Consider the following 13,646-nt stretch of genomic DNA (forward strand, 5'->3'; position numbering starts at 1 on the left):
GTATTCCACTACACAAATTGAATGCAACCACTAAAGTTTGGCAAGCCAGGCTACAACCGCTGATGTTCTGGTGGCCTGCGTCGTCGTCATTCTCAGAGTGGAAGTCCAACGAAAAAGCAACATCCTCAGACTCGCTGCTGCTCGATCCATCGATAAAATCAGCCGCATACGCAGCGGAGTCTGGAGATGTGCGATCTTTCGAAGCACACGCACCGCTCTCAGAGACAGCCATTTTTGCTTGCTACTTTGACGATCGTGAAACTGTGGAGTGTGTTCAAAAATTAACGCCTGGCAGGGGAAAACCGCACTGCTTAGAAAACAAAAACATAGTTCTCCTCCTTCACGTCTGATGGTGAAGTGTGAAGGTCTCGAAAGTGGCATTTGAAACTACCGATAGCCGGCGGCCATTTTTGCTTACTACTTTGACGATTGTGAAACTTCAAAGTGCTTCAAATATCACCGCTTGGCAAACTGCTTAGAAAACAAAATATAGTTCTCCTTCGCGTCCGATAGCGCAGTGTGTCTTTGAGCGTCACGGAAAGTCGTGAAAGCAGCGTTTAAAACCATGGTTAGCGGGCTAACGATGCCCAATGGCTGCAGTACAGAGAGAGTTAATATCCTAATGTTTACTGTATTTGCATCAGTATAACGCAGGTTTTTTACTACATTCGGAAAACACTGTGAATTTTGTTTAAAAAACCATGCTCTAAATAGAATGTAGGCACCTGTGCAAAGCAGTGCAACAGTCCGATGTGCTACTAAGATGCACTAGAGCGCATGCGCACTAGACCATCTTCATAGACAAAGCTACCTCAATGTTCACATGCATCTCAACCACCCACCCACCCCTCGGAGCGATCCATTATTGCAAGTTCTGCAATCCCTGTTGTATATGCAGGCTGTCACACTGTTGTAGTAGTTCTCATATTACACTCTTTAAACATACTGTTATAAGCTCATGGCTTTGGCTGCATCACGCATCATTAATTTGTTTTATAATTAGGGGTGTGCAAATACCGAATAGTAAGTCTCGAATCGAATCAAGAAAGAAAAAGCTGAATATTGAATAACAAAATTATTTCACAGAAGCTCAAATATTTATAAATTCTCATGCAAAAAAAGCAGCTGTTGTACGTGATCTGGGGTCAACTTCTCCCTCCAGACCATCGCAATGTTGCCAGCCATCAAAAACAACTTTTCACTTGGTACACTCGTTGCTGGAATGTCCATCTATTTCATGGCCTTCTTGCACATTCCTGGGAAGTGTTGCTTGCCTGTTTCTTTCCAGAATGCCAGAGGGTCTTGGTCCTTACTTTAAGTGGGCTCTCGAAGGTACTGCTGAAACTCCTTGATGTTGGCTGCTTTGGAGAAGGGTCTTCTTTCTGATGATGCCGCCAGCTTCTCAATTCTGTCCCAGTTACTGCTGACATGCTCCTTGTAAGCTGTAGATGTTGATGCTTTAGTACAGTCACTTGATGCTTCTCCTGGAGAGCTCTGCAACTCAGTTCTTGCAAGCTCCAAGAGCCTTGTTTCCTGGAACGTTTGAGCACAAAAAAGGTTCTTAAACCTTGGGTCACAGGTGGTTTCCAACGCATACTCCTTTTGCTTGTCCTGCCCTGGAAACCTTGTGCTCATGCTTTTCAGCAAGTTTCTTGCAAAATCTGAGGTGTCATCATTGGCTGCAATGCAGTCTTTCAGGACCATTTGTGTTCCATAGAGAAATGGTACTACTGACAACAAAGTTGCATACTTCTGGCCACTAAGATCTTTGGTCGCTTATGCAATTGGTTCAGGAGCCTTGACAGGGCCAGCCGCTGCTTTTGCACTCCTGTGGTGTCAGGTTGGACACAGGTGTGTCGGAGGTGGCAAGCTCTAAACAGACGACTTCTTTCAGCCGCATAAGACGCGAGAGCATGTCATGCTCACTGTTTCATCTTGTTTCCACGTCTTGAATAAGTTCCAAAACTGAGAGCTCTATCTGTTGCTGGCAATCCTGCACTCTTGCTGCAGGATTGTGTGACACTTCTTGAGAGTGGCAGGGACTCCTGCTGTTTCTTCCTTCCTTCCTTTATAGCTAGTTGCAGTGTATGGCCCATACAGTGCATTGGGACGCAAGAAATGCCCCTAAAGGCCGCACGGATTGTCCGTCACCACATAGACTGGCACTTTCTGAGGTGGCAGCTCCAAGTTATCCATCATTGCTTGCAGGTGCTCCAGGATGTTGCAAGCAGAGTGGCTCTCGGTCACACTCTGGTTGTCCAATGCAAAGCTTCTAATCTCGAAGTTCGAGGTTAAGTAGTGGCAGGTGAGGCTGATGCAACTTTGGTTAGACCTCGACGTCCACATGTCACTCGTAAACAAGATCGACTCTATGCTCTCTTTGAAGTCCACATGCATTCTCTCCTTGACAGCCCTGACTGTATCTTTGTACAACTCTGGGATGACTGTCCTCGAAAATGTTGTGTGGCTGGGTATCTTGTACAATGGCTCCATGTGGTTCATCAGCTCCCTGAAACCTCACTTTTCGACACAGATGTAAGGCTGAAGGTTGAGCGCCAGCATTCGGCCAATCCTGGTGGTTATCGCCGTTCTCTTGCGCTGCGATAGGTCTTTGCCCGACTTCAGCGCACTTTTGATGAGCGGCTGTGCACTGTCTGGTCTTCCTTGCTTCCCGCTGTCTCTCAAAAACACTGTGCAGAGAAAAATGCTTGTTCTTGAGATGGTTCGCAAGTGGTGGTGTCGTACTCGACAGCATTCGAAGTTTCATTTCACAGATTTTGCACATTGCCTTTTAGGCCGAGTTCTTTACAAAATGCCTCCAAATGATACTTTTCGTTCATTCAGTCATGTCCCCCCTGATCAAGAGCACGATCGTCGTACTACGTTTTTCAACAGATAATGCAGATGAAATTCGGGAGCAGAACACATTGGCTTGGTTTCCGATAGCGAGGCACTTGGTGGTTTCGGATCGCCCAGCGAAACGACGCTAACAGCCTACGATGTGGAGCGCGGGGTAGAAACAGGGGAAGAGAAACTGGTGCCACCTCTATCCCACTTGCAAAAGTAGGAGAGAAATTGGTTGGCTGTGCGGCCAAGAGGTAGCGTGAGTGCTGCCCGTGCCGGCCACGCAGCAACGGGACGCAGCCAACGCAGCATGCTGTGGCGGCCATCGGGCAGTGGTGCGCAGTTTCGCAGTTAGCAATGGTGCGCTTTCATTTGGTGCTCGTGAATTGCAGTCTCTGATTCCTCTCAAGTGTATCTATAACTTTTGCTTGCGAAGGAAATGAGACATGATGCAACATGGGCGAGCAGCGTAAACAAAAGGCTGTTTTAGCTGGGTTTCACAAGGTTTGGCTGTGTCACGACCACAATTAAATCTGTATGCTAGACCATGATGGAACAATAGAACGGAAATGTGTTTCGCATATTACCCGCCAAGCAGGCTCATTGAATATATTGAATATTCGAGTAACCAAATACTTAAGATTCGATTTGCGAATTGAACTATTCGAACAGTTACAATTTGATTCGTATTCATATATTCGAGTAGTCACACACCACTAGTTATAATCATAATGTGTATGGGCATTTTTTATTTTCCGAGTCATCCAAAGTTGCACCTCACCCAAACACTTCCCTATCCACGGGAAAATACAGTTTTTTAGGTAGTCTAATAAACTATTTTTTACTGCTGCAGCAAATGCTTGATATAGAATGTATGGTATCAATTTGTAGAAGGAATGTGCTTTCTAAGGGTATTATCTTGAAGTGAACATTTTTAACAATTGTTTGAAAAACATTATTTAATAAAAAAATTGTTACGAAAATTAGAAAACTCCGTAAGAACATTGATGCTGCTTTGCACCAAAAGAACATTAAAAAATTTAGAAATATACATTTTAACAAAAAGGCTGTGTACAACATTCCTGCATATATATATAAGCTTTCTATCTGTAGAAGTTCTTTATATACAAAGAAAAATGTTAGCCCTTTATGCTTGTGCGACGGCTCTTACAAACCACCGCGTTGCACTGCAGAGCGCAATAATTGTGCAATGCCAAGATCTAGTTCCAGGCGCCTTGTTGCACAAAACTACACTCTTTGCGTCGCCACCGGCAAGTAGTCCTGCTAAAACAACTTTGAGACCCTGCGGAAAGGAACTGTAGCCTTTAGAACACATCCGATATCTTTAGATCTGAGTGCGGCAGCGACAAAACGGTTCGACGTATAAAACGAAACCTGCTGGCGCGGGGTATCCGATTCCATTCCGGGGCTATTTGATGCACTTTTGCCTTCTGTGCTGAAGTCCCACAAATCGAAATCATCATCCAAGTCTGTGCTGCTACCACCATCAAAAAAGTCTGACGCAGGCTCACTAGCATTCACCAAAATTCGCCGTTTCTGAAGGGCATCTACGCGCCATGTCGGAAGCTACGAGCACTCGTCATGCCCTATTAAAAAGCACTTTAAAAATCCCCCTGTGGTGAAAAAAAGGAATACGAAAGCAAAACTAGAAAAATAGTTTCTCTTTTATGCGCTCGATGACGCTAGCTGTCTGAAAGCATCTCGAGCGCTGCAAAATTTGAAGTTGAAACCATCGATAACGGGCTACTAATGGGTATAGGTGCGGACAGGAAAGTGTTAAATTCGTGTAAGGGTAGTATTTCTAGAGTGTGACTTGTCACCTATGCCATGTCACCGCATCCTCGTGACATGGTTTGTATGCATTGCAAGCTGTGTTTATATTCCAGGCCTTTCCAAGCCATGCAACTCTGAACCAGCAAAGAGAATATGTGACAGAAATCCTTTCATCGCTCAGAGAGCACTTATTGGCTGCCGATGTGTTACTGGATGATCAGACTGCCTTACCGATAACAGCCGGTGGCAAATACACAAACATTCCTCCAAATATTTTCTACCTGACGTCCTGCTTTGTTGACAAGCTCTGGCAAGGTGAGCGTGGATTGTTTGTTCAAATAAATGGTTACTCAGTTAAATCTGCTTAGGGAAACAGTAGGTACTGATAGGAGAGTTGAATGTCATTTAATGCCAGATCTGACCTGACCTCAGTATATTCTTGGATTATACTTATGCAAGCACAATCAAAAGTACACCACAATCGTAAAGGACAGTCACTTGAAAACTTAACACCCAACAATAACTCACTCCAATTTTGAGTCAGCTACATGCCGCAGCCACTACTGCTGAAATATGTATTCCAATGCCATGCAAGACGGTGAACATCTCTGTAAGGAAAGTGTCCAGATTGTTTCCGCAATCATTTGTGAACAGTGTTGAGCACATTGTCACCTAATGATGCGAGTCATATAAATTTGAAATGTTGTGCACTGTCTTGGTCTTCAGTATATTGGTAGCTGTTAGGCTGTATGTGCAGTGAGCCAGTTGAGTCTGCGTTGTGCAAAAGTCGAAGACGGTGAGCAATGTCTTCACTCAGATGCTTTTCTGTTCCTGAGCTGGTTACCACAATAACAAGCCTCTTGTCGTAATTGTGCCTAGCAACCAGCAAGGACAACTTCACCTCAATACCGTATTTACTCGCATGACGAACGCACTTGTCCCCCAAAAAATGTGCGTCGGGGGCATTCATTATGGTACGTTCATTATGCAGGGTAAAATTAGAGTGTTTTTTTTTTTTTTTTTTTGTGGCCACCTTTAAAAAAGTCACTTTCACCCTAAATGTGAACCATCGATTGTGATAGCAAATGTGTTGACAGCTACACAAAGTAAGGATAATAGTTTTATCGGCCATATAAACCTGCAAACATTTTCTTCAATGCAAACTGAGCATCGAGAATGCAGCATGCACAAAGGTATGAGTCGCCATCAACTCAGCCCCCGACGCAGATCGCTTTGAAAATAGGGTGCTGCGGCCGTACAATGCGCAGTTGCTGCCAAAGTAGAATGCCGCGCCACTTCCTTCTTCCCTCTTGTCCCCCCAGCGCCATGCGCGACGGAAGACGGCATGTTCCTTCCCGCTTTCCTCCCTTGTATACAGGAGCTTGAGCCGCGATCATCGGCGCCCCTCCATGCGCGGTCGTGCAACGCACAGTTGCTACCAGAGTGCGACGCCACTGCCACCCCCCCCCCTGCCCCCTCCTTTTGTGTGATGAAAGACGGCACACGAGATTGAGCTGCTATCGTTGGCCTTCCTCGCACGCTTTCACTCACACCTACAACGATGCGACGAGCGACGACAACGACAACAGCAAAAATGCACCTAGAATATCCATATAATTGCTATCACAATAAAAGTAGGAGACACAGTACAATTGATGATTGATCAATTGATGAATGATTCACAATGAACCAGAATTTATTGCAGTTAAACCTCAACATAACAAACTTCAATATAACCAAATTCTTGACCTAACCAAGCATTTTAACTTTTTATGAATTCTTGTCCATAGAACACCATGTGTTTAGAACCTCGATAGTTTAACAAAGTGTGTTTATACACGATTTCAGTATAACGAAATTTAGCTGTCGCCGCGAAGGAATACCAAGACAATAATAAATGGAAACTCCTGCAGATGCAGATCATCAAATAGTTGAATTATAAGCGATTGTCTGCGAACGCACCTCTCCAATTGTGTGCCATGCAGCGACCGTTGAAGTGAAGCAGCATCATGTTCTGTGTAAATTTAAGCATCATTAAAGTGAAAGCCTGCAAGGGTGAGCCAAGAACGATGGTGGCTTGATGTGCACTGTCTTTTACATCTTAGCATGAGCAAGGGGAAGAGGGTGTAGGAGAGCGATCTTTCAGTAACATGCTCAAACACACGCAAGAAAGGAGAGGTTGGTGCACATGTCCTTTTATAGCGCGGCCAAGGCGGCACGTGGCTGTAACCAGAGCCTATGAGTCCTGTTTTAGATGTAATCTGCCACATGAGCAAAGACTGGGCAAGCTGAAATGGTGCGGCACCATGCGCTGTCTTCCTGTGCGTTTAATGCTGGAGGGTGCGTAATCTTGCATTTCGAAAACATGTTGAAGCGATAGCCAGACGAAGCGTTCACTCCCTGCTGCTGGTGCTTTTCATGATATGTTGTTTCACTGCCCTCTGCTGGCAACACTATCAGCAGCGGGAGCAGAGAGGACGAGTGTGGTTGGTTTCACTTTCTGCCGCCGATGTGAAGATATTGTTGACACAGCATGAAACTGTATTTTTTATCACTGACTCTTAAATGCAACAAAATGATTAGTATTTTTCTTAGTCATGTTTGCTTTCCATGACTGCCCGGTGATTTGGAAAATATTGTGCCCCCTTCCATGTAAGAAAAATCCATCGGCAACTGTACTTATTTGCATGAAAGATTGAATTTCAATATAACGAAGCAAATAGCCGATTTTACCGATTCGTTATATTAAGGTTTAACTGTATATGCAGGTTTCAAAAGAGTGAGATACTGGATTTACCATACAAACTTTCACTTATCCTGATGTTAAAAATAACTAAGGCTTAACTGTATGCGGGATTTTCTTGATCATTTTAGATGAATTTTGGCACAAGGTGTTCATTGTGTCAATAACCAAGCACTTGAGCATGCCAGTGCCTGCACAATTTCTCAAGCCATTGCTAGTGCATTGAGCATATTTTCCTGTTCTTCAAAGCTTAGCTTTTGTCTTGACTTCTTGCACATAAAAGTAGAATGTCAGAGCTTAACATTCTGAAGTAAATTTAAGTTCTTAGAAGAGTGTGATACCTCCACTTGCCTCTCATTAATTAGAGTCTGTACTTTTGTAAACTCAACACAGTGTACTCTCACTTGACTGTATTTTAGGTGTATATACCAGAGACCCCCATGAAATCTTGGATTTTATCATTAAGCTTCTTGGCCAAGTCAAACGAAAAGGTATGCCATGTTTTACTTTCTTTTTTTCTTTTCTTTTTTTGCTGTATTTCAGTAATAATTATTTCTTAGATATTTGCATGCAGAAAAAAAAAAAACATTGACTATTGAGTGGCTTTCGGTTGGTCATGAACATATCTTGATAAGGTAAAAAAAACTTAAAAAAGGGTTCAGGAAGCAAGAAGGTATATTGTACCCGGCTGATTACTATATTTTCTGCAATCTAAACGTCCTTTAGCTTAAAAAACCCTGCAATCTCAAAATGAGAGAGCCTGAAAAAATATTTGTTACTGAAATGTATGTACTCTCCTTTTGTCCAAATGTCGACGTTTGAAAAGAAGTTGTTGTCTTTGCAAAGTCTTTCAAAAAGCATTGCATCACAAACAACCTGAGTGGCACTGAACAAGTTCCATTGTGAGGTACTGAAAGCAAAAGGAGCAGCTGCTCAAGTACTGAAACAGAATACTCTAAATAAGTTGAGTGAGTGACTGACTGTGAAGGAGTGTGGTGATGGCTAACAGTAATTTAGCTTGCCGCCCATAATTTTTTTCACGTTTTGACCAACCTCCGACTGGTAAATTTTGAGTTTCTGTGTAACAAAATTATTTGTATTTTGAAAAATTTGCAATACTTCTTTATTTGCTTAAAATGTAAGCGCCATCCCTCAGTTTGGTCATGATTAAGGGCCATAGAAAATAGCTGGCAGGGGGGGGGGATTAAAAGTAAAAGAAAATATAATTTCTTTAATTTCAATGTAGTGTTACAATTTTAGGACCAATTGATGAGCTAAAAAGGTGACTGAATAGAACCGCGCTGCGCAATCAGTCACCAATGAAGACCAGATGATTTAAAGAAGAGGTGCAAAATTCTTGAACATATTTTGAGTTTCTTCCACGAATCAGCCTCCCATCTTCACCTCACTTTGCTATAAATTCCCTCTGTTCCCATCCTGGTAGTGAGCTTGTTATTGTGTTGTCAACATGAGTAATGTAAAAACGGGCATCATGCTTGACTGGCTCTACCAAGTCTGACACCTGACACCCAGTTCAGCATGATGTGTCTTTAAGCTCTCTGGTGACCTCCAGACCACATACTAGCTGCCACTATTATGTGGATTACAAGTAGTAACAGTTCTTTTCCTTTGTGTTTTCATTTAACGTTACGTACATGTTTACTGTTTGGGATTTATTTGCAGAGTAACTGCTGTTTTTCTTTTCTTATAGGCATGCATGTGCAGACAGAGAATGTCTATAGGAGCCTGAACAGAACCTTGTTGTTTATTCTTTCAAGGCCTACAGAATGTGTTGCAGGTTAGTTTGGTTGGCAGTATGCTTTTCTGCTTTGTTGATTTCACGTTTGCTGGCTCTCAATGCATCAGTTAATCCACCGCTTCTCCATTCTTGTCCAGATCAAATGACAAAGCTTGAGTGCCTCCAGAAGATGATTATACACAGAACACTCATGCTAGTTGCAGCAAACTCTGAAGCTGAATTTATTCCCTGCCTGTGTTATTGTCTTCTACAGCTGACAGCTGATGCTCAGATCAGGTAAGTGTAAAAGGATGCACTCTGCAGGAAAAAAATAATAATAATTTTAGAAGTGTCTTAACATTCTATAGTTGTTTGGTTGAAGCATACTATGTTCAGTCTGCCCTTTTTATGTAGGTAACTGCAGTACACTTTTTGCCTCCTCAATGGGCATGGCTTCTCTTGTCCTCTTTTTAGTATGGAGACTGTGCGTCGGACCACCTGGCACATCAATCCTGCTTCCTTTTCGGACCGCACTAGAAATGCTGCTGATAACAAAAGCTTGAGTTCTTCTGAAGAAGGACACCTGTTGGTTGCATCAGCAGCCTGCAAAGTTTGGGAGATAGTCTATCTCTCTAAGAGGCAGGTGAGGAAGCATTTTATTCACCGCATTCCAGTTTAGACGTTTCAGTACGGTTTGTTTAGCATGGAGGGAGCGGCACTTTTTCTCAGGCTACGGGATTTCGTGGCAGAAGGGGGAGCTATCAGCCCCCAGAATTTTCTGGTGATCTCTTAAGCACTGGCCAAGTAGTACCAGGCTGCTTAGATTCTGTGTTCAGACAAGAACCAGTGAACTCAGCATGGCATGGTTTATGACTGAGAAAACATGCTGCAAATTGATTGCAGAGAAAGGACTGTACGGAAAAGAAACGAAGCACCACCACTCCACCACTTGACATTTGTAGTGGCTTGAACAAAATGCACCTTTTTCATAATTGTTAGGACTGTTAGACGCAGATGCAGCTCTCCAACAAGGCAGTTTGCCAAGGTAATGGCAGTGTAGTAAGCAGAGTTGTGCTTGTCTTATGAAATGGAATATGTAGATGTGGCTTTCATGATAAAACCATGTGCAAAAGACCAGCCCCAACATGTTCATCTGAATCATGGCCGGTGACACCACTAGTTAGGCAAATGTGCAGTGCAGAGAAATTCACTTGTAAATTAAAAGATGTGGGGGTGTGGGAATAGTAATTTTTCAGACTGAATCGAATACAAATCGAATAGTGCCAGAAGTGAATCAAAGCAAATATCGAATACTTTACTGATAGTTTTCGAATAGTGAACAGCTGTTTTCACAATTAAAATAAAGTTATGTTCACATCCTAGTGTTCATAACATTAGCAAGTTTCTGTCATTACACGGCACGGTATAAAGCATTGTTTACTAAAAGTACAAATGGACCATTATGAACAAATAAGCAGCTTGTTTGCGTACACAGGACTCTTCAAAGAGTGCAAATGATCACTGTTGAGCTGGTTAAGTATGTCTCCCTGAGTGACAGCAGCAGCTCCATTACGTACGTTCTCATGTTTTATGCAAATATTACTGTGCCCTTGGAGATTAAATGTAGTCTATGTTTGCGGAAATTTTGTGTTTGATTGCACACAGTTGATGTTCTGAAACATTGAAATGCTATTAGAAAAATGGTCATGCCTACCAACAGTGGCTATTCAATTTGGAGGACAAATCGAATAGTTTGCTGTTTGGAAGGTTTGAGTATTCACAAACCTCTAAAGAAAAGACCCTATAATGCTAAGTTAGAATATTGTGCCATTTTCAAACGCTCTTCCAAACAGTACGGCTGAAACCACCAGCAAGGAATACTTTCAGCATTACTGTTTGAAGCTTCTTACAAAACTAACACAACAAACTTAGTACAAATATGTGCAAGCTATGATATGTGCACTCTGATACAGCTGTAGTGCATCGCCTCTTTTCAGCCTTACTAGCTCTTGATGTTTGAAGATTCCCATTATAATGTAAGCAAGTAAAATACATGTGTGACGTAATAGTTCTGTGGAAACCCGCAAGGTGGAGAAGTGGAACCGCAAGGTAGAACATGTATTAAAATACATGTTCTTTGCTCATGTATGTACAATTGTGTGTGAGTGTGTGTGTGTGTGTGTGTGTGTGTGTGTGTGTGTGTGTGTGTGTGTGTGTGTGTGTGTGTGTGTGTGTGTGTGTGTGTGTTTTGTTCTATGCAGCTTACCTGTACTTGTCATTTTGTAAGTGGTACCTTGTGCATTATGTTCACAGAAGCACTTTTCTTTTATTTGTTATAATAACTACACTACACTGTTCACTACACTGTAATGTGTTCGAAATTGCTAAGGTGTTTAGTGTGCTACTGTGCTATGTTCATCGAGCTTCTGGCTACCCTCATGGTTAAAGATAAGATGGCCCAGCAGAAAGCAGTGAGCCTTTGCAATGCTCCCATAGTACTCAATCATTTTGCTCTAAGAGAGGCTGGCCACAAAATAGCATGCATTAGCAGCCTAACCCCTGAACATATAAAGTGAGCTGTCAAGCGTGGTATGTTGTGATTGCTAAAAGCAAGACAAACTGCAGCCTGGACATGTAGGATTCATCTTATGTGATACAGTTAACCTCAGCGAATTCAACCTCTGTGGGACCGTAGACATGTAGGATTCGTCTTATGTGATACAGTTGACCTCAGCGAATTCAACCTCTATGGGACCATAAAATTGGTTTGATTTATCTTAAGGGCCCCCTCACTAGGTTTGGGCATTGCAGACAGACAAGCGTGGATTGTAGATCCTACGCTGACAATAGTATCTGCAAAGTACCAAATGGCTGCACCGTGAAAAACAGCTGAAGTTTCATAGAAAAGCCGGTGCTACCTTCCCCTCGTGGGAGCCCCACTTCTTGCTGGAGAATCAAGATCACACGCCTAGACACGTCTACATCAGGCATGCCTGCAAAGTCCCCGATTATAGTGCTTGACTTCAATAAATCATCCAATCATCCAGAAAGTGCAAAACTGCCACTGGAAGTACACACAGCAAGAAACATAAAGAAGAGAAGAAAAAGGGCTGAGGTGCTCATAATTAATGTAAACATGATGTGGTCTCTCAGCTCCGGTATGGAAGAAGGCAGGGTAGTAGTAATCTCATGTGAGGATACATACTTGGCAAGGCTCAGGGAGGGAGTGCTTATGCTTTCAGTGAAGCTTGCCTCCTTGCAGCATGTCAATGCAACATTTCAGTTTCTCCTATCTCCTGCAGTGATGAACCGATTTGAAAAGTTCTTGCAGTCAAACATCCCCTAGTGCAAGATCACACAAGCACCTCGTTTATCAAATGTTCACTTCACCTCCTACGTCACTGTGTAAGTGGCGTTTAATTGGCACTCCCACCTTGCCATGCTGATGATCGCTAACGAAAATGTGGTGCCGGTAAATCATGAGTACACGAGCAAACGTTTGGAAAGCGAGATGCTTACGCGATCTCGCCTCTGGATGGCACTTTACAACTTACAGTGCACAGCTGACATTTCCGATGGAACCTGGTGAGGGATCCTGTAACATTCAAGCTGAAGAAAGCGGTTGACAAACATAATGTCTTTGGAGATTTCTTGCATGCAGCCAGATAAAAAGTCAGTTTGAATCATCTAACATCACATTAATAAAGGTTGACTAGACTGTTACGAGCTGGTTGCGTGCATGTAGCTAGAGCTTGGGACTTCAGAGGATCAGCTGTATTGTTGAACACATCTTGCTGGGCTTGCACACTTACAGACTGCTGCGTCTTGTTGTGCAGGCCTTGGAAGAGTTATGCAAAGTGCCACTGCCTGCAGCTGAGGGCAGCTCGGGGGGTCAGATACCCGACCTGCAGAGCCTGTGGGAAGTTCTGCATGAGCCGCTCTGCCGCGCCTGGACCAGTTTCCTGGATCTTGAGCGTAAGAGTGGCTACACGCGGGAAGTCATGCAGACGCAGATGCAGACTGTCAGTCAGGTAAGTGTGCTCAACTGGTGGTAAAATCAACTCTTGGCTTTCCTACATTTGACCAATTTTGCTGCTGTTTTGGCATTACAATATCAAATTCTATACATGAAAAGAATAATGAAAGAACTAGAAACCTTGATCCAGTGCCAGCATTATGACAGGTGTAGTTATCATCATCCAGGTGACAGTGGTCATCACTGGCAGGATTTACAGGGGCTTACCTCTTTGATGAGGACGCTGGGAATAGAAGCATTCCTTGGTAAATAATGCTGCAGATATATTTTGTTAATCTTACCAGTGGTCCAGTCATTTTGTTTCAAAGGCTGAGTTTTCCATTTTGCTCTGTGATTATTTGTTTCGTAAGGTATTTTAGACATGTGTTACAGACTCTGGCCATGCTTGCATTACTTTCTGTGCAAGAATTAGTATCCTTAAATTTAGTAGGCCTTATTGAGCATGATGGCATATAATTACTTATATTTATTTACTCAGAAAGGCATCATTA

The 13,646-nt window shown here is 42.9% G+C and overlaps 1 protein-coding gene across 1 annotated transcript in view; it reads left to right on the top strand.

Annotated features, from left to right (window-relative positions):
• bchs (WD repeat and FYVE domain containing 3 bchs) overlaps positions 1-13,646 on the top strand; it is a 244,799-nt gene that overhangs the window by 126,387 nt on the left and 104,766 nt on the right. The window contains exons 37-42 of the mRNA XM_070538948.1: positions 4,752-4,953; positions 7,801-7,872; positions 9,093-9,179; positions 9,278-9,416; positions 9,594-9,762; positions 12,956-13,150. Of these exons, the coding sequence (XP_070395049.1) occupies positions 4,752-4,953; positions 7,801-7,872; positions 9,093-9,179; positions 9,278-9,416; positions 9,594-9,762; positions 12,956-13,150 (864 nt within the window). The remainder of the gene's footprint in view (positions 1-4,751; positions 4,954-7,800; positions 7,873-9,092; positions 9,180-9,277; positions 9,417-9,593; positions 9,763-12,955; positions 13,151-13,646) is intronic.

This window comes from Dermacentor albipictus, chromosome 1 (assembly GCF_038994185.2).
Source record: "Dermacentor albipictus isolate Rhodes 1998 colony chromosome 1, USDA_Dalb.pri_finalv2, whole genome shotgun sequence".
NCBI classification, from domain to species: domain Eukaryota; kingdom Metazoa; phylum Arthropoda; class Arachnida; order Ixodida; family Ixodidae; genus Dermacentor; species Dermacentor albipictus.